Here is a 19,493-nt window from a genome sequence, read left to right as displayed (position 1 = left end):
TCAGGTACCTACGCTGTTGTGAAAGACTAAAATCTGTCCTGTCAAACAAAGGGAGAGTCTCAGCAATATCTGTATTGTTAAAACAATTTTTTGTGACCCACTTTGGCAAGTAAATCTTTCGTTATCACCAGAACTCATAAACATATCACCTTTTTGCTGCTTCAAGGAATAGCATACACTTACACACACACACAAAAATCTATGTCATCGAAGCATGATTAAGGTTGCAAAACCAAAGATGGAAAAGTCAGAAAATGCCACAACTCGCTGAATACCCATAATAAAAATCCCCCATGCCTGTGCATTATGATAGCTTTTAATTCTGTCATAGCATTTAGCATGTTCCATGACACCGTGTCTAGAGGGTCCAGAAAAGCACAGAAATCCAGATTTCATTCTTTGTGTAAGGGAAAGCAGTCATTACAGAGTAAATCCTACATCACTTCTCTAGGCTTTAAGCTCAAAAATTACTTTAGGGCTTGCTCATGCAGTGTGCTAATGTCAAGAGCAGTTTGCAAATGCACAGTGAAGATGGAATATATTTAGATTTTAGCTGTTGAGATCAAATATATCTTTCCTGTCTGAATACACATGAATTCCATTTTTTGAAAAGCCTTGTCTCTTACATAAAATTGGTCAACTTTTCTTTCAAGACCCAAAATAATCTCCTGACAAAATTGAAATCCCTGCTCCACAAACTGGCAAATAATAGACTCAGAGATGAAGGACTCAGAAACAGCAGAGTGGTTTTTAGCACATTTTTAGCCAGTCTGACAAAGTTGTATAAACAGACCTAAACAGATTTATGTACTGGGAAATGCTGTTCTCAATTTGAACTGATGATTGTCTCCCTGTGCTTTCACATGCGAAACATCTATGTACCTGCACACTATATAAAACAAATTAACACATACATTACTAAATAATACTTTAAAGAAAAACAAACACAAAATGTTCGAGTAGTATCTAGATTTTGAGGCATGCTAAGAAAAATTTTAAAATACCTTACTTTGGACCTCTTTTTTTTTTTTTTTTTTTTTTTTTTCAGAGAAAACGTGCCTGATTTGAAGCCTGGGCGTGAATACTGCATGGTGGGAAGAGCTCTAATAATTTCACTCCCAGGTGAAAAAAAGATATGGAGACATAGAAAAATGTGGGTGCTAGTGACATTCTCTGTCTTTAATTACATGACTCTCAGCCTCTAAATTTTCCACCCTCTCTCCCACTTTGAGCTTAAGGTTCTTGTTCTCACAAACAGAGCTCCACAAAAGTCCCTCCTGCCCACATCACATTTCTCATTTTCTCATTCTGTTACCTCCTGAGTTCTATCCAAATTATTTTCTTAAACGCCTACTGTACACTTTCTCTGGTCTTTGCATCACGTCAGTGCTTGCATTCCAAAGAACTGAGCCATGTACATTTGAATTGCTAACTAAAGTAGGTTTTCTGCAAGGTCAACAAATGCTAATATGTCAGCTAATGCAAACTTCTTTTTTAAGTAACTGGTTCTCTAGTGAAAATTATCTTCTTTACCCTGATATACTGCATGCACTGTTTGACTAATGCAGACTATCCCTGGCCTGTGTCAGAAGCATATTTTTCACCAGAAGACTCTGACAAGTAGAAATTATGTCACACACAGATTAATACCCCAGAACTTCTTCAATTAATTTACTGGGTTTGTAAAAACAGAGCTGCTCCATGAACCTTTTCTCCCTTCCTGATTAACTGCATTTTTCCTTCCTTAAAGGAAACTTGATTTTAAAAAGATGGGACTGAAATCAATCCCTTAAAACTGAAGACTGCCAAATTTCACAGCTGCTCCTTATCTCTATGATGGTCTGACCAAAACCTCAGAGCTGACAGCACTAAGTTCTGCAAACGTTGGGTTATGAATTTTTCAGACATGGATACAAGCCACCAACATGAATCTACTTTAAGCTCAAGGAAAAGAAACAGAAAACACTTCGCCTAATCTGCACAAGTACTAGTGGGAATGTGGCTTTAAGCTCACACTCGTTCATATATTTATAAGGGCAGGACAGTGCTGTTTCTTTTTCACAATGCAGAGGCAATGGGATATAACCCCACTTCTCTCTTCCCAATGCTCACAGGTACTGTCTTCTTCTGACATGCGCAGAAGGCAAAAGGAGTGGAGAAGACCAGGGCTCTGGTTCAAGCCGACTCCAAGAACATGTTCTGACCCTCACAGGCACAACACACACGTGCTCTCTGCTGCCTAGAGATCATGCAAATTCTCCCTATGCACATCAGTTGACAAGGCAACCTGTAAAAATCATGTCCCATTTCAGAGATTCAAGATTGCACACAACATCTGGGCTTCTTTATATTTTCTCTTCCATCTTTAACAATAAATTCTTCTTAAGTCCCCATCCCATGTGAGGAATTTGCTTTTTTGCCACTCATTGTGGTATTTGGGATACTGTGTGCTCAGAAATCCTGCAATTTCAGAACCTTCCTTTCTCTTGCTATTTGTTATAAGTGATGATATATTAACAAGTATGAAGAATGAAAAATATCTGTAACATTCAGATAGCTTTTTTCCTCAGGAAAGCACTGTTACCTGTCTGCATCCACAGTCACATCATGTACCCCTCTCTGAATGACGTCTCGAGAGGCAGCTAGGTCTGGTATTCGGTTCAGACTTCTTGTATATAGGTTGAGTCCTCCATCTGTCATGTACCTGAAAATAAATGTGTGGTCAATCAGTGCAAAATGGAGCCATCTGGCAACATGTTTCACTGTAAAGTTAATGGACTGTGGAATTCAAATATTTAAGGTATGGACTGCCCTATTAGATGGTAGACTTCCACTAAATATTCTTATTTTGTGTTCTTAGTGCAGGGACATTAGATATATGACCATTTTCTAAGATCATTTACCTTTTTCTGTGATGAGTTACAGGCCTATCTGTTTTATTAAAATATATTTAGATTCAAAATCTCATATATTTTCAAAAATTTTAAGTACATTTTAAGTACTGTATGTTGTCAAGTAACAGCAGAACATGCAAGAAGCATAACTAGAGTTAAAAAAAGAAAAAAGGGGAAAAAATCAGTAGTATCCATTTAAATGGGAACAGAAATTGAGGACTTAAATCCATATTCAACAACTGCTAGCATGCAGTTGTTCAGGTATGGAAAAGATATCCACTGAAGCCCTTACAATGACATTTAAAATAATCTGTTTTATCTGTTTTCCTTTAGCTTGATTCCTACTACTTCACATTATAATGAATGACTAATGAGTTGAAGAGTGAGCATAATGCTGCTTACTCACTAGAGAACCATTATAAATTTCTGAATTTCAAGCAGCAGCAATAATTTCTGTAATGCCTACCTACAGCTTAATACCTCTGTGAGATGTCTTGGTGCCTCTAACTGAGCAATACCACAGCCTGTCCTACTCTCAAGAGCTGTCCATTATTTTCTCAAAGGACCCTTCATCTTCCCTCTTAGGGTCTTGGTTTTAGTACTACTCTAACAATTTCAGTAGCTTTAGTGCAGCATCCTAGAGGAGAGGTTGAGCCAATTGATTTGTGAAGGGCCATGCACGTGTACGGCACTTAAAACAGAAGTACACATACACAGAAAAAAACCCCTGTATATCACAGTGAACCTGCTCAAAGTAAATCTACAGGCTTATTGAAATAAGTGTAGACCCAATGCTAGGATGATGGCTAAAATGATCAGCTGGAGTTCACTCCCAATTCAAATAATCTTTAACACAAGTTCTCCCTGAGCCATGAACCAGTGCCACTTCAATCCATCTTTCAGTTGAAGTGTGTGTCCAAGTACACAAACATTAAACTTTAATAACTCTACACAGACTCCCAGGCACAAGCCAATGCACACACACCCCGTCAGCGCTCCAGATGTTCTGTTGGCCCTCTCCCTGCAGTTCCTTCTGGAAGCTGATTTAATTGAAATCAACTGTCCCAGAGACTGTGGGACTAATACAGCAGCCTGAGAGTGCAGCCTCCACCCCCAGGGCTCAGGGTGGGTGAGCTGGTGCAGATTTTGAGAGCAAAGCTGCAGTAGCATAGCCCTGTGCAACAGCTACAGTTTGAGATGCATCGTGTCCTGGGTGGCAATTTGGATGAAGACAATCTCAGGCGCATTAGAACACAGAGCATTTTTTTGCTCATTTTTAACTAAACTCTAAGGCACTTCAGGCACTGGTAAGACTTGGCCTGCCATTTAGAAAGGGATTTCTGAATCCTTGGTATCTGGAGTCTGCAGAGGGCAACTTCACATTTGTTTTCAAAGGTAAATTAACAGCCACATTCATATTCTAGATTTATCTTTCTATTAAAGACAAAACTTAGACTTTCTGACAGATTATTTAGCTAGGGGTGAATTATGCAGTAGATTCTAAGGCTCTAGAATTGCATATTAAATTTAGCTGTGGTTTGAATGCTTCCAGTCTATATGGCCTTCTTCCTCTATAAGTAAGGTTTGAATGGAGAGACTTAAAAAGTGCAATAGGCCTTCCTCACGCTAATTTCTAATTACTGCTGCATTTCTGTCCCAAGTGTTTACAGTAATTAAACTGAAAACGGAAGAGGCATAAAAGAGATAAGAGTTTACATGCCTCAATGAATCCTGAATTTTCAAAGCTTATTAATTTAACATTTACTGCACCTAAAAATACTAACTGAGCACATTGCAAGTGTCTATTGAGTCATACCTATTACAGATGCAAAGAGAAGTCACAGAAGATGACTATATTTATTCTCTAATGTGAGAACATAATTAATACAGCTCATAGGTACTGCAAAGGATTCCCCTACTTTTTTTTTTCACTTTTTTTAAAATAAACCCATGCATCCATCAAAGGCAGCTTTTATATTTCCTTTACGATTTAAGGTCTTCATACATTAAAGTATTACATTTTCCCTATGTCTTTTCTCTATTCTAACACACATGAATATGGCATCCTACTTGACAGCCACTAATGCTATGCTGTGGACAGCCTTGTCAGCAGTGTTCCATTCACAGATCACTGAGACAAAGCACCAGGGAGATGGAGGGATATGCTTTCTTCATAGGTATCTTTTTTCTAGAGATCTATCTTTAGATGGTGCTTGAGGTGAGACACTACTCCAGAGAGCTTTGATCACAGACTTACATTTGCCCTTAGGCACGTATCATATCCCATTTCGTCAGCCACCATTCTCTAATCACACCTATACTTCAAACTAAAAGATTAGACTGACAGCGAGAGTCCTAAATTTGAACCGAGTAAAATAGTGTGGCATGACATGGTCATGCACTCTATGGGACTTCTGTTCAACCCAATGTTACCTCAGCCACCAAGCAGGCTCGAGATGCCAACCACAGCATTGATCAGTAATAGAAGTATGAATAAAACAGTAACATGGCTCTTTTTTTTTTTTAATGATATTTTAGGAGTTCTAATGAACATAGAAGTGAAGTGACTTTACTAAGATTCATAAGAGTGATATAAGAATTGTTAAATGGTAATTTTAAACACAGGGAATGCAGTACCCTGAAGCTAATCAACAGATAAAGCAAAAAAAAAAGTTAAAATAACAATTGTTTTCATTCTTCCTCCCGGGTATGCTAGGAGAGTGACTGTCTATTCTTCTATGAAAAGATATTCCTACAGCTCACAGTATATGCACAGTTGAAAAATAGCAGTAAAGGTCTATCACACAGACTACGCTAGACAATATCTGAAGTAGAAACAGAGAAAGTCAGGCCTGTAGGCAACTGCTTTTCATCAGCTGCATCCAATATCTACCATCTCAAACAAACATAAAAATACTGAAAGAAGACTCATCCCAAGGCAAGCAGTGAAAAATGTCAGTTTACCAGATAACTAAGAAATTCCAGTAAGTAATAAGAAGTACTTGTGCTCTTATCAAAGTTCATAGCAAAGTCATGTTGATGCTGAAGGAGAAGACAGAAGTTTAAGACAGGTGAGAACATCACTGGCAGTTTAGAAACTTTTTTTTTCTTGTTCTTTTTATATGTATATTTTATGTAGCAACCATAATGCAACTTCCACTTCTGTGACAGAATTTGTTAGAAAAATCCTATTAAATTTGCTGCTTATGCATTAGATCGAGTGGGGAAAAGTGCAGCTTACCCACTATTGATGTCATCAGTTCGGAGGCTTTTCCCAAGAATGTCCCCATCGCTCATGTAGCCACCAACGTCAACTTCAGAGGACATGTCCAAATCCCCACTTCCTTTCTCACTCATGTCAATCTGTGAAATATTTCCAAGGCGAGAAACAGCTGCTCGTCGAAGTGGAGTGGTGTACATGAACCGAGACGGGTCTGTGTGTATGAAGCGGCTTGCACTGCTACGAGGATAACCAGCACCCAAGGATGGGGCATCTCCTGCCTGCAGCCGAGGACTGGCCTGCCCTAGCCTCCAAGTCACTGGAGTGGACCGGCTTGTCAAGCTTGGTATGCTTCTTCCATTCACCTCAGTTGTCACAGTGCTGTCAAAAGTTGTCTCCAATGTGCTGCCAAACAAAATGGAGAAGTCAGTGAATTGCGTTTTCTCTGTTCCTAAGAAACAAGGGAAAGCAAAGGGTGGCAGAATGGATATTTATTTCAAAAAGTTCTCTGTGTGTGTCTGCATGTGCACACATGTTATGTATACAATACCCTCTACTTACAAAATAACCTAAAATAAATGTTATAGGCTTCTTCATAGATGTATATGAAAAAATACCCATCTTTGTGAATGATTGTATAAGACACTGACAGTAAAGTATATTAAAGTCATATTTAAGTTGCCGAGGCAGTCTAGCGAACAGTATGGTTAGTGTCATAGTTAATTTTCCCTTGCAAGTCTCTAATTCATTCAGCAACTAGCTATAGTCTCCAAATTTTTAGCAGTCTACACAAAAGCAGTATACCTGTGGCTTATCTGGGTCCCTCTAAGGCTAGACATAGTTTCTTCCAAGTTCTGTCTCAGGTCTGCTATATTCTTTACAGTTCTCATTCTTCGTGTTTCAGGGTCTTCCCCTGGACAGAAAGAGCAAAACCAGTATAAATTCTAGCACACACGACTGTATAAGGTTGAATAAAGGGCACACGTATACACAGCTGAGAATACACACATATGATTGTAAATAGTTCTGTCCCTTTAATCTCTTAAAAAATAAAACCTCATCCTTTCAGTAATAAAACACACATATGCTTATAAATAACATGTGGTATATAAAAAAAACACTGCAAAGACTCTTGGTGAAATATCCCTGTTACAGCCTAAATCTGTTAATGAAACTCAGATTTACAGTGTTTGGATTTTTATCCTCTGTGATCAAGGCACGATGCAGCCCCAGACCACTTGATGCATTACACAGCCCTATTTCCTCTTTGACATCTTACATGACTTGGTAGGAAATAAAGACACACTAAATCTGTGTCTGGAAAGAATTGGGATGACTGTTACAACAACTCTTCAGTATGCACTTAACATCCAGGGTATTTCAAAGCACTCTTTAAGTCAGGCACTTAATAAAGCACCTTTCCTGAACTATAATGGTTTCCTGAAGGGGGAGATTATTCTTCGTATGGGATAAAAAAAAATATTCTTCTAGGGATAAAAATCTGAACAATGTAAACACATGCATCATTTATACAATTATGGATTTTAATAGCCTTCATGGATCCATTGTGAAAAGCTAGTCTGGTATCCTGAAAAGCGAAGCCCACAGAAATTCACCTGGAACGTCCTGAATCATGTTTACTTCATATGATTAAACAACTAAGGAAAATGTAATAAGCCTCAAAGCAACCTCCAAAAACCACACGTGAAAACACAGAAATGTTTTCTAGACTATCTATGTATCAAGGAATTCTAGTTAATTTTTCTTTTGGAGAGTAAGAGAATTTCAAGAGAAAATCTGTGATAAAATCACTGATCTGTTCAAGGCTAGTGTTTTACTTCTGGCTGTGTCTTAAACCTGTTGCTTGAAAGAAGCTTGGCAAGAAGCATCATTATTCTTCTTACACATACAATGCTGAACATGGAGTGCAGATACTTTCTTTTTGACTCTCTCAATGATACATTGCATGCCATATCTCACATAGTTAATTGTACCCTTCATCCTGGAAATATTACCATTAAGAATGACACTGTGCAACCTAAAATTGTCTCTACAACCTAAAATTGTCTCTACAACCTAAAATTGTCTCTAATATTTAACTTGATTTCAGCATTCAGCATCCAGAACAAGCTTTCAATCTAATCTTGGAATCCTCATGCCATTGAGACACACTTTTACCTTTAAATATATCTAACAGGAGGTAGTCTGGTGAATTTAAACTCAACGTCATACAAAAATCAAGATCAGAGATCAAAACAGAGGCAAAATACCATATAGCACTACAATATTTCACATATGTAAAAATTAAAATACACACGAAGATATACATATTCAAGTTCCTGTATTCTTCATCCTGCTGCCACCTTTCTTCCATCCAGGTTTGTGAATGAGTTTATACAAGATATATATTCAACAATGGTGATGTGTCTGAGGAAAAGCATGTTGTGTCATCCAAGTGAGACAGGCAGGTGAAAAAGCAGGTAGGAGGTGTTTGGCAAGCAGGTTAAAAAAAAAAAAAAAAAAAAAAAAGACAAAAGGAAAAGATGGTATAGGTCCTATAGGAAAATAATCTGGTAGGGCAAAACCATCTCAATACAACATCACTTTGAAGACATCAGAAAAATACAGAAAGGTTCGCTTGCAGCATAACTACAAATATGGGTTCAAGATTGGTTTACAAAAAGCACTGGATTAACATATAGTGGACACTTATTTTAAATACAAGGAATAATCTGTGGAAGAAACTATACTTGAACAATAGCTCACTTAAGCTCCTTAATTTTGAGTTTTGACTGAAGGAGGAAGCCTTTAAGTTCATCAACAAACTGAATAGCTACTGTAACCTGTTTTGCAGCCCAGGTCCTATTGCCTGAACACTCTTCCAGTAGTTAAGAAAAATCCAAATTCCTGACACTAAATAGAAATAAATTATTGGATATACATTCCATATATTTTATTTCTTCCTTGACAGGCAAATGATGCATGGTACTAGCCAATGTACCCTGCAGCTGCCACTCAATGTCAAGGTAGTTTTGACAGCAACGACGGCTAAAGGTGTTCCCATCCACACGGCTCCTGTTATATCTTCTGTCCTCTCTGCTGCAGTCAAACAGTGCTTCAGAAGCTGCTGTTTGCTTGTTTGTTTTATTGGTCTAGATCAATTCTTCAGTGCTTTCATGGTCCAACAGCTCATTAAACCTCTGGGCTGGCACTGTGGAACTGATGGTGGGGTCAGCACCCAGACAAAGTGGAGACAAGAGCTGAGGACAGAGGTCCAGCATTGCTGCCAAACTCCCATCTACTCAAGCCACACCCCAAGGGCATGTCCAGTCACAAAATTTTGCTCCATAAAATAAACAACTTGTGTTCATTTTTACACGTAACACCTTGCAAGAGGCAAATGTTCACACTCAGACTGTAATTTTCATTATGCTTGTGTTTCAGTTTAGATGTGTTCAATCAAGCACTTTACTGATCAACGTACCCATGGATCCCATGTACTGTTTGCAGAGATTATTGCACCACCTTGGAGATTCCTGTGAGGCAAAATGGCTCATGCCAATGCTAAGCTGGAGACCATTGAGTCTTGTTAGATTGAACCTGCTGTTGAAAGTCTAGACACTTTCCAGGCAGCTTGTGCATGCCTGCTTCCAGGCAGCTGCCTATAGTGTACTCTGTTTCCCAACGTCGCTGCCTTTACTTTCCCTCCTCCACCAGCTGCACTCCAATTCACTTTCAGAAGCACATCGTATTCCTGCCACAGTACCTATATGGAGGAGACCCAGGACCTGTTTTTTACCTGCCCTGGCTCCAACCAGAGGTGAAATTGCAGCTTGTTGGTGTAAGACTATTTTCAGTTACATAAAGAAAGACAAATTCCAGGGTGTAAGCAGGCAGAATTAAGGGCAAAGCAATACTTTACCTTTATATTTATTTGAGGAACCGAATATAATTCATATTTGCAGTGACTCTGCCCTTTCCTTCCTTGTCTGTCCTTGTCAGTTGTCCTTTGCTGTATGTTAACACTGCAAACTCTTGCAGCAAAAAAAAAATGACAGCAACTGTCTTTTTTAATATTTATTGTACAGTAAATAGCATAACAAAGCCTTAAGGTACAATTGAAATATGAAAAAACAAAAAGGGGCACGTTTATATGGCAAACTGCCAAAATACATTTTCACAGAGAATATTTCACTTTCAGTCAAATAATGGCAAAAAACCAGTGTTATTCTATCCTAGAAAAGCAAAAGGTTTGAGGTATAATCTCTTTTTATCTCTCTGTGACAGAAAGGACAATTTCAAAACCTTCCCACCAGTTTTTTTTTTCTAAAAAAGATACAGCTGGAGTTTCTTGATCTTAAAATACCACATACTACTACCACAACTGTAACTATTAAGTGTTTTTATAAACAACTGTTCTTTTTTATTCCCATCCCTCTCTTAAGGCCATGCTGTACAACAGAAGAACAAGTCAGAAAGTATAAACAGTTGAACATGATGATTAAGAAATTTTCTGCACTGAGTGCGAGATCATCAGACTTAACTTGCATCTGGCCTTACCTACACTTTCATGACCACACTGTGGCTCCTTACCTATATTAAACCTCCTTCTACACAGAGGACCACAGAGATGGTGAATGTGGTTTTTTTTTTCTGAAAGGTAACTATACCGTACCTGCTAGAAGAGACACTACGGTGCTTATTGCAGTAGCATTGGGACACACTGTGTGGGTTCAAAGGAAGCCCAGCCTTCCTCAGGCACCTTGTTGCTTATTACATCGACCCACTGCCATCACATAGAGTCTATTCATATCTGCATGACCAAAAATATCAGAAGTGCTCCATGGCTTGTATGCTGAAGGGAAGCAGATCTATTTCATACACGAAGAGACTGTGATAAGTGTGACTAAGACCAGGGTACCCTGACATTTCCTGTCAAAATATCATTCCTCTTAGAAGAAAGTTCTGACCCCATGAAATATAATCTGCTTAGATCACTTGAAGCTTCATCATTTATGTTAACATGAATACTCCAAAAGATTGTACCTAATTTTTTGCTTCTACACACTGAACTATTACAGGTGTCCTAAATTTCTAGAGACCACATTCATTGCTTCCATTGAGTAACGTATGTACACAGGAAATCAAAATAAACACTTTACAGTAATCACTAAATATCTATGTTAATACACTACATTTCTGAAGCTCATCCATAACTGCACATTTAATAATAATGTTCAGAATCATTTCAGTACTTCTGCACATTATTACAGACCAAGAAGAAAAATGGGAAAAGAATTCCATTAATTGCCAAATTTACATAAAGGGATTTAGAAATAATAAGCAGCTTCCCAGCAAACTGTCCATGCTCAGATATTAACTCCATTCAGAAAGGAAAGTATCAGTTTTACTGAGCAGGTGGGGAAATTGAGGCTCACATCACAAGAGAACAAGGATTTTTCAGTGATACATGGCTGAAGAGGAGCAGGGGCAAGTGGAGAGCTCAGCTTCCTTTGCTAACAAGCCTTTAATCGGCAGGAGAAGCCCCTTTGTGCATACTGGTATAGCCTAACAACAGAAAGATATGCATAAAAAGAGAACACTTCTTTGTAATGTTATTTTCAGATGATAGGTTTTAACATTACAAACACAACAAAAAAATTAACCCTGATTGTTTAAGCTCAATCAGGGCTAACATATCCACCAGCAAAGAAGCTCTAGGTGAGACAGATGGTACATAACCTTTGAAAAGCAAGCAGCCACTTAAACCATTTCACTGGCTGAAGAACAAAGCTTTGGAAATGAACATTTAGAGCACTCTTATAAAGGGCTGAGAGATGACAAGTAAAGCTAGTAACACAGAAGCCTTTTGAAGCACCTATGGCTGTGGACTTCAAAAACTCACTGGCATACACTGATACAAAAAACGTGGTTATTTAAACTAAAATGAAACTCCGGCACCCACGATTCATCATATAGGGGTGAAATTATGAGTAAGGGGAAGGGAAAAGCATTACTGAAGGAACAGTTTGTAGGTAAGCCAAAATATTTTCTATATAAAACAAACCTTGGATTCAAGATTTCAATTTTAAATTCATGAGGACAAATGTCATTAAAATGAAATTGCTTATTACTAAAATAATAGCACTTAAATATTACATCTCGTTTTTTCAAACAGCTGAGGAAACTATGCTCAATTATTCACAGACTGTTGCTGCCCATGCACCCATCAAAAGCTATTTAGATGTTGCCTTCATTTTATACAGTCTTTATAGAGAAGAGTAAGCAAGCAAGCAAGAAATGGCAAGACCCTATTTTTGCATACTATTGCAAATAAACCCAGTTCTGTCTCATAATATTACTGTCACGATCAAAAATCTGCTCCATGCAGATATGTGCTAGCACTTGGGTCTCCTCCTGCCATTCCTGATGTCAAGCTAAAGTTAACTTACCTAAAATATCAGTATAAAGGACCTGTTCTAGATCCCCCAGCATTGTTATTATGACATCTTCATCCAGATGTGCAGTCCCTTCACGCAAGCAGCCTTCCTCCTCCTCTGCCCAGTTCCTGCTGGGGAAATGGGATGTGCAGGACACATTGTCATCATCAGTTTTCCCTCTCTCCTCATTGTGAAACTTAAAGTCTTCATTTGTATGTCGGTCTCCTGACCTCCTGGATGTCCTGCTTCCAGTAGGTGGTATCACTTGAAATGCTTGGGGTACAGTGAGGCTGGAGTGGCAGAGAGAGTGCACCGATTGTGAGAGTGCCTTGGAAAGGGAGCCTCTGCCTCCAGTTTTTGTCTCCTGCTGATGGTAACTCTGGCTGGACTTGGAGGCGTTGCCAAACCAGTTCTCCCTATATGAGTATCTCCTCTTCTCCCCTTCGCTGATGAGTGTGAGATTGGTTAGAGACTTCTGCTTCTGAAGACGAACACACCCTCTTCTAACCTCCTTGCCTTTAAACACAGACAGTTCAGCAGATTGCTGCATCTTTCTGGCTGGGGCTTCAGCTCAGTTAGATTTCATACTTCTGAGATGGACAGCAGTTCAATTCTCCCAAAAGGTCTGGGAGGTGATCCCTCTAGCACTGCATGCTGCATCTCCCAGGTAGCACATACTTGCAGTTGTAATGAAAAGCGCAGCTCAAGCATCCAGTTTACGTACTGTAAATATCTAGACAGGCACAGTCATTTTCTTTAAAATTATGCTGCTGTTTCTGCTAAGCCACTTCTCTCCCATCACATTAATCTGCAGTACTTACAGTCATTTTCGGTTGGACTTCTCTCAAGCAGAAGAGAGTTGATCAAACACTCTGCTCCAGCACAGAAGTAATCCCAAAAGCCAACTGTGTTTTCCCCTCTCCATCCAATCACCAGTCTCATCAGAGCAGTGGGCCTGCATCTCTGTCTACAGCTGCTTCCTTCTGAAATCCAAAGTAGGCACAAGTGCTGTCTTGGGCTTTCCCCCCTCCTCTCACCAGATCATGACTGATCCCAGTGCACGGCTCTTCACTTTAGATGGGCTGACACAGAACTGCAAGCACAGCCTCCACGTCAGAGCTCAATAAAGAGCCAAAATTAACCACTGAAGCAAAGCTCTGCACAAGCCTCCTTACATTTTAGTATTCAACCTGCATTCCCAGATATATGACTCTTCTCTGCTACTGCAGTGAGTGCTGCTGGCTGCCATGGCAGCAAACATCCTGGTGAATTAAACCGGAGACACAGAAGCCTCTGCCCAGTTTACAGTGCCACAGGTTTCAAGACACAGCTTCACCTGAATGGGATGCTACAGTAACAGACCTAGCTCAGAGTCAAATCCTATTTTTCTTCCTGAAAGGTAAGGATGACAAACTATTCCTTCCGTATCACTGCTATTCCCTGTGCAGGCAACTAAAAGCAGATTTGTAAATGGACCTTCAGTCTGGAAATGTCTGCTCTAAACAACAACAACAACAAAATTAAGATCATAAAGAAGCTAAAAAATGGGAACGAAATGTTACCTACCAAGTAAGGTTTATAAAAGGAATATATTCTTTCTCCTTAAAATATACTTTGTTTGCATCTCTGTGAGATTCAGAGGCTAGTATAGAATTAAAAAGCTCTAATAAAGTCATCGTTTCAGTCTTCTGAAGAAAACCTATTAATGGAATAGCAATTTTTTTTAGAAAGCAACTCAATGTAATGTCTGAACTGAGTTCACCAATTCTAAATATTGTTTTTAAATACATTATCAGGAGAGAAAGGACACCTATGTTTAAATATATACCTTTTCTCATAGGGAAAAAGATATTAGTCCCAGAAATAATAGACTGGTGAACAAAGAACTAACCGAACTGCAGTCTAATTTTTTAGATACAATTTTTTCCTAGGGACAATTAATTTAATAAAACATTAAATAGAAATCTATATATATGAAAATTACTGTATAACAATATACTGCTTTTGTGAAAATACATTCATTTCAAATCCCTAACTGAGAAAACTTGACAGGAAAGTAACCTTTAAAAATGTCACCCTAAGAATTACAGATTGTTTGCAGATTTTCTGTATGAATAAATGAGTGTTAAGAGAAGCCTCAGTGTACCTCTCGCTTTTTGCTGGCTCAGTCTACAGGTTTTAAAGATATATAAGCCAAAAGACCTGTGGGAGAAACCTCACAGAAATTTTAAAGGAAGGGTATATTTGTTCCTAGGTAACCCTCATAAACATAGAACTATTCTAGAAAAAAATCCAGTAGTCTCAAGCAATTATGATTTTCCATATTCAAATCACAGACACAATCCTAGAAAGACAGACTCCACAACAAGAAGAGATGCCACTCCCCTTCCCATGCAGCCTACAAAGTCAAAGTAACAGGAGACAAGAATGCTGTGTCAGCCTGAGTACAAAATCATCCCAAGTATTAAAGGCCTTCCACTTTTTCAGCATTGAAAGAAAAGGTAAGACATCAGTGTTTACTCTTACGGTCTGTCAGTTGCAGTGACCGTATGGGACCTTAAAAGGTTTTAATGAATGTGCTGATGCCTGCCTACAGTAGAGCCCAACACATTTGTGCGGATGCTGGCATTGCCCTGGCTGAGGAAGCGGAGCTCCAGTGCTGCCCACATTCCCACATCGATATCCACTGCCTGTACCGTGCGGCTGTATGTGCCCGTTCAGCATGGCTGAGAAAGCTGCTGAGGTTGTTAGAAAGGCTTCACAAGGCTGTATTTATAATAGGGAATTTGCAAAATGGAGGGTAAGCTCACTCTTTTCCCACTCAATGGTTTAAAAACCTCAATATTCTCCATTGCTGTTTCAAATGAAAAGGAAGTTAAATGATTTGGCCCTGGGCAGCACTGCAGTGCAATGGGGTCAAGGGAAGAAGACCTCTTCCTATCATAAACAATGTGGCTGTATCCCTCCCCAGTACTCCAAATAAATGAATGGTAACACCCTCACCTGCCCTTGGATGCCCAAACAGCTATAGTCAGTGGCTTGTCTGCGTGGTCAGCTGTAAGTAGGTATAGACCCGCTCTGCGTCCACACTGAGCTCACAGCATGCATGCCTGGTTGTAGGCAGCACTCATTCCTGCAGTGCTGCATCTGCCCTCAGTAAGCCCTGCGGATAGGGTGTACCCCTTCTGCCGAGGACTGCTTGGGCGATGAAAGCCATGCACGCAGCGGCTGCTCAGCTCTGAGCTGCAAAATAATAAAAGACTGCAAGAACTGGCCCCTTCCAGTCGGAAGTAGAAAAACTTACAGTTCTTCACCCAATCAGCCATGTCAAACCACATGTTGGCAGCCACTCCGGGCTGGAAGGATCCCTGGGAGAGGCACAGCTAGGTCCTGGGTAACCCAGTGGGTTTCAGTGTCCCTGCTGAAGTGTTCCTTCTCCTACCTGATCTATGCACTGCAGCCCAGCTCCATCACTACACAGACTACTCTACAGGCATGGAAATGACACTTGAACTGTGTGGAAGCTGCACAAGGGTAGCCAGCAGCTCCAGCATCCACCTGTCTCATTTCCTTTTCAACATACAATAGAAAAAAAAGAGTCAAATGCTGGGATACGGAGGCACTGGGACTAATCACACAACCTTCATTCAGCCTTTGTGTGTACAATTACTATACTACAGCCCTTAATTACAAAGTTATATGAACTTTCCTCCCATGAATCCCATTGCCTCTCATGGTAGACAGACCATCATGATCATCCTCAGCTACTGTAGAAACATATGTACATTTCGGACCAAGCTCTCAGCAGAAACAACACTGAATCTATCCCTCTGCTTTACCACATCTCTCTGCAGGGTGTCACTCATCAAAAAACATTGCAATGTGGAAAATTCTCAGGTTTATTTATTGAAAAATACTTTTGTAAACCTCATCCCTCCATTTTAAATTTATAAAATATAGTAACAAGCAAATACAGCTTTCTAAACTAAGCAGAGGGTATAGGAGAGTAGAGGAGAGCAAATATGACAGAGCGTTATTCCCCAGCTACCTTGTATTCCCCACCCACTACACAGGAATATGTTTAAATCAAGAACAGCACAGCGAACCTCCCCAAACCATCTCAGTCAGTGTAACATATTACTTTATTTTACTGTTTCTATCATAAAAGGAATTATATACAGGATTTTATGAACTAATAATCTAGGGACAAATTTTGCTGTCAGATAAGACTTTCTTTGAAGACTCGATGCACAGTTTGGAGCCTTACAAATGAATTATGTAATAGATCTGCAAATGCATAAGATTATGAATCTCTTTAGCCAGGCTTACTTGATAAAAAAAAAATACTGTGAACTCTTTTCACAACTATTAATTAACTATTTCATTCAGAAACCAAAAAATAAGCATAGTAAATATAGAAGCTTGGAAACTGAATGTTTTTATGCAAATCCTGCCACTAATATTGGCCTATAACTCTTAACATTACTTTAATTTCTGCTTCTTCATCTCTTAGTTTTTTTGGGTCTATATTAGTAAATTAATAACTATCTAACCAAACACTTTGCTTTAAACTCTTTGAACGTGGAAAAACTTGTTAAAGCCATCTATCACTGATTTCATAAAATAATACTTTGCAGTTACTGACATGTAAAATTTACAACCGAATTTTAAATAGTTAACTCTCTGACATCCTTCTGCAATACACTTGCAGTAGAGACTAATAAATGTTACAGGTACTATAAGTAGGAAGTCTGAACTACTTGTTCATAGCTATGCCATGAAAAACAAGCACCAAAGTGGATTACTTTATCAGCCTTTCTTTTAATTCTCATTTCATCCTCTCTATACAGTTTTGCGGGTACATAGTCCTGTTGAGGTAACTGGTACATAAAGCGCATACAAGAAAGAATGTTTATGCATGACAACAGAACTGGTCCTTATACAGGACTCCCAAATTTCTGTCTGGGATTTCTTGGACAGAAGTCTACACATCTGTGTGCCACATGTGCAGCGAGTCTACCGTATGCAGAATGCACTGAAACTACTGCATGGGTGAGCTGTGCTTACTAGCGGGGCTCGTTCAGTGTGTGTGTGGGTATCACTGGCACTGTGCGTGCAGAGGGGATCTAAGGTGTGTTTGCAGGAAGCCTGAGACCTACTGCACATGAGTACTGCTTTGCATCTGCAGTGTGGAAACATCTGGGACTGCTCTGGCTGAGCTGTGGTATATTCAGAGAGAAAAAAAAAAAAAAAAAAGCAGGATAAGAGTCTGAAGCACTTCAGATCACATCTGGAACAAATTCCAAGCAGAGACAGAGGAACAGTGAAGAAACTCAGATTTACAGTAGCTCAGATGAGAGGCAGAACTGGCTTCAGGCATAAGTGATGTAGGAAATTACCTCAGGCAGCACTTTTACAGGGGCAAGCTAAAAATAATGAAGTTGTTCTGTTCATCGGGGCAGCACTTCTGGGTCCATGCCTACAGCAGCCTCCAGCATCATTCTCTTCTCACAGCTGTGCAAGTAAAACCAAGTGTTCGCTTGCAGAGTGGAAGACAGGAGAGGTTTTAAAGCTAACTGGCTCCTTCAGAAAAAGAGAGAAAGACAGACCAGAGGAGAGATGGGAACTATTCCTACAGCTTCTCGCTTTGCCTCTCTACTTCCTCACAACTGGTGTTGAGACAGCGATGAAGGCATGTGAACCGCCTTGCTGGGCACAGAAAACAGAGCCATGACCACTTACCACTAGAGCAAGAAAATAAGGTTGATTTTGGTATCCTGAATCAGTCTGGGAGAATGGTGTCTAAACAACCACTCCTAATATTTTCAAAATTATTTTGTCCCCATCCAAGATTTGCCTATACTGTGGAGAAGTCTTGAACCAGCCATGCTTACAGCATTAACTTTGATGGCTGTTTTTTTTCCCCTTAAGTGGATTAGGAGCTCTGACACGATCTGCTTGGCTACTTTACGGGAGCAGTAATCTTTAGCCAAGAGAAGGTAACAAACACAAGGGTGTAAATATTCTGAAAGTAGAGAAATGGTTTACACTAGGTTATCTTACTTCTGAGCATGTTAGCCTTAGGTACAAATATTTGGCACTGTAAAAATAATAGACTAATGAAGCAGAAACATAACACAGGTGGAACAGCACTTTATGAACCCTCTCCTACAAGCTAGTGGGTTTTACAGATGCCCAGCCCCTTGCCTACCAATGCACTGTGCTACTGTGTTTGGCAACCAAGCTGCAAAAGAAGCCCAAGTTAATATAAAGATAATTCCCATCCATAGCAGCAGTGAAAGGTTTCAGGAAAAAAGGCAATATCAAAATGAAAGAAACTCTGGATTCATCTCTCAACACTCTGTGTAAGTCACCAGAACAAGGAAATAACCTGTGCATATCTCCTTGCTAATATTGGTATTATCCCTTGATTGCACTAGATTAAAGATCCTCCTAAATAACAGAATTAGAATCCTTTTTCATGGCTAATCCAACATGGAATACTCCCATAAACAGCTGCCACATGAGTGTTTTTCCATGCAAGTTCACCAATGACAGAATCACCAATGACTTACTAATATTTCACCAATGCAGACAATTATCTATTCAGCAAATATAGCACTTTATCCATTCATTCTTTTTGCTGCCAACAGCCAATTATGGGTGACACACATTTGTTTTTCTCTGTGTATAACAAACCATTGTCCACATTTTCCCAGTGGTTCTCCTTTGCTGCCTGTTTTATCACTCAACTGCTAATGCCAGAGTCTGAATAATCAGATTAGAAACACCTCTGATGCCTAGTGCCCTTTACACCATTTTCTCCTTTTTGATGCCGTTCCATTTCTGTTGAGAACAGTAAAAGGCCAGGAGACATGATATCCCGTTTGATCATTTCAGCAGGTAGTAAATTGATATATTTTATTTAGCATCTCTCTG

At 39.4% G+C, this 19,493-nt stretch overlaps 1 protein-coding gene across 12 annotated transcripts in view; it reads right to left on the bottom strand.

The window, feature by feature from the left end:
- Nucleotides 1-19,493, bottom strand: part of NAV3 (neuron navigator 3) — a 553,670-nt gene that overhangs the window by 103,983 nt on the left and 430,194 nt on the right. For all 12 annotated transcript variants that reach the window (XM_054072776.1, XM_054072766.1, XM_054072783.1 and 9 more), the window contains 3 exons: nt 6,919-7,027; nt 6,136-6,519; nt 2,585-2,704 (listed from right to left, as the gene is read on the bottom strand). In XM_054072776.1, the coding sequence (XP_053928751.1) occupies nt 2,585-2,704; nt 6,136-6,519; nt 6,919-7,027 (613 nt within the window). The remainder of the gene's footprint in view (nt 1-2,584; nt 2,705-6,135; nt 6,520-6,918; nt 7,028-19,493) is intronic.

The sequence above is a fragment of the Cuculus canorus genome, chromosome 1 (assembly GCF_017976375.1).
Source record: "Cuculus canorus isolate bCucCan1 chromosome 1, bCucCan1.pri, whole genome shotgun sequence".
Taxonomy (NCBI): Eukaryota; Metazoa; Chordata; class Aves; order Cuculiformes; family Cuculidae; genus Cuculus; species Cuculus canorus.
The sequence above is the reverse complement of the archived record's forward strand: the minus strand, read 5'-3'. Positions and strand labels throughout refer to the sequence as shown.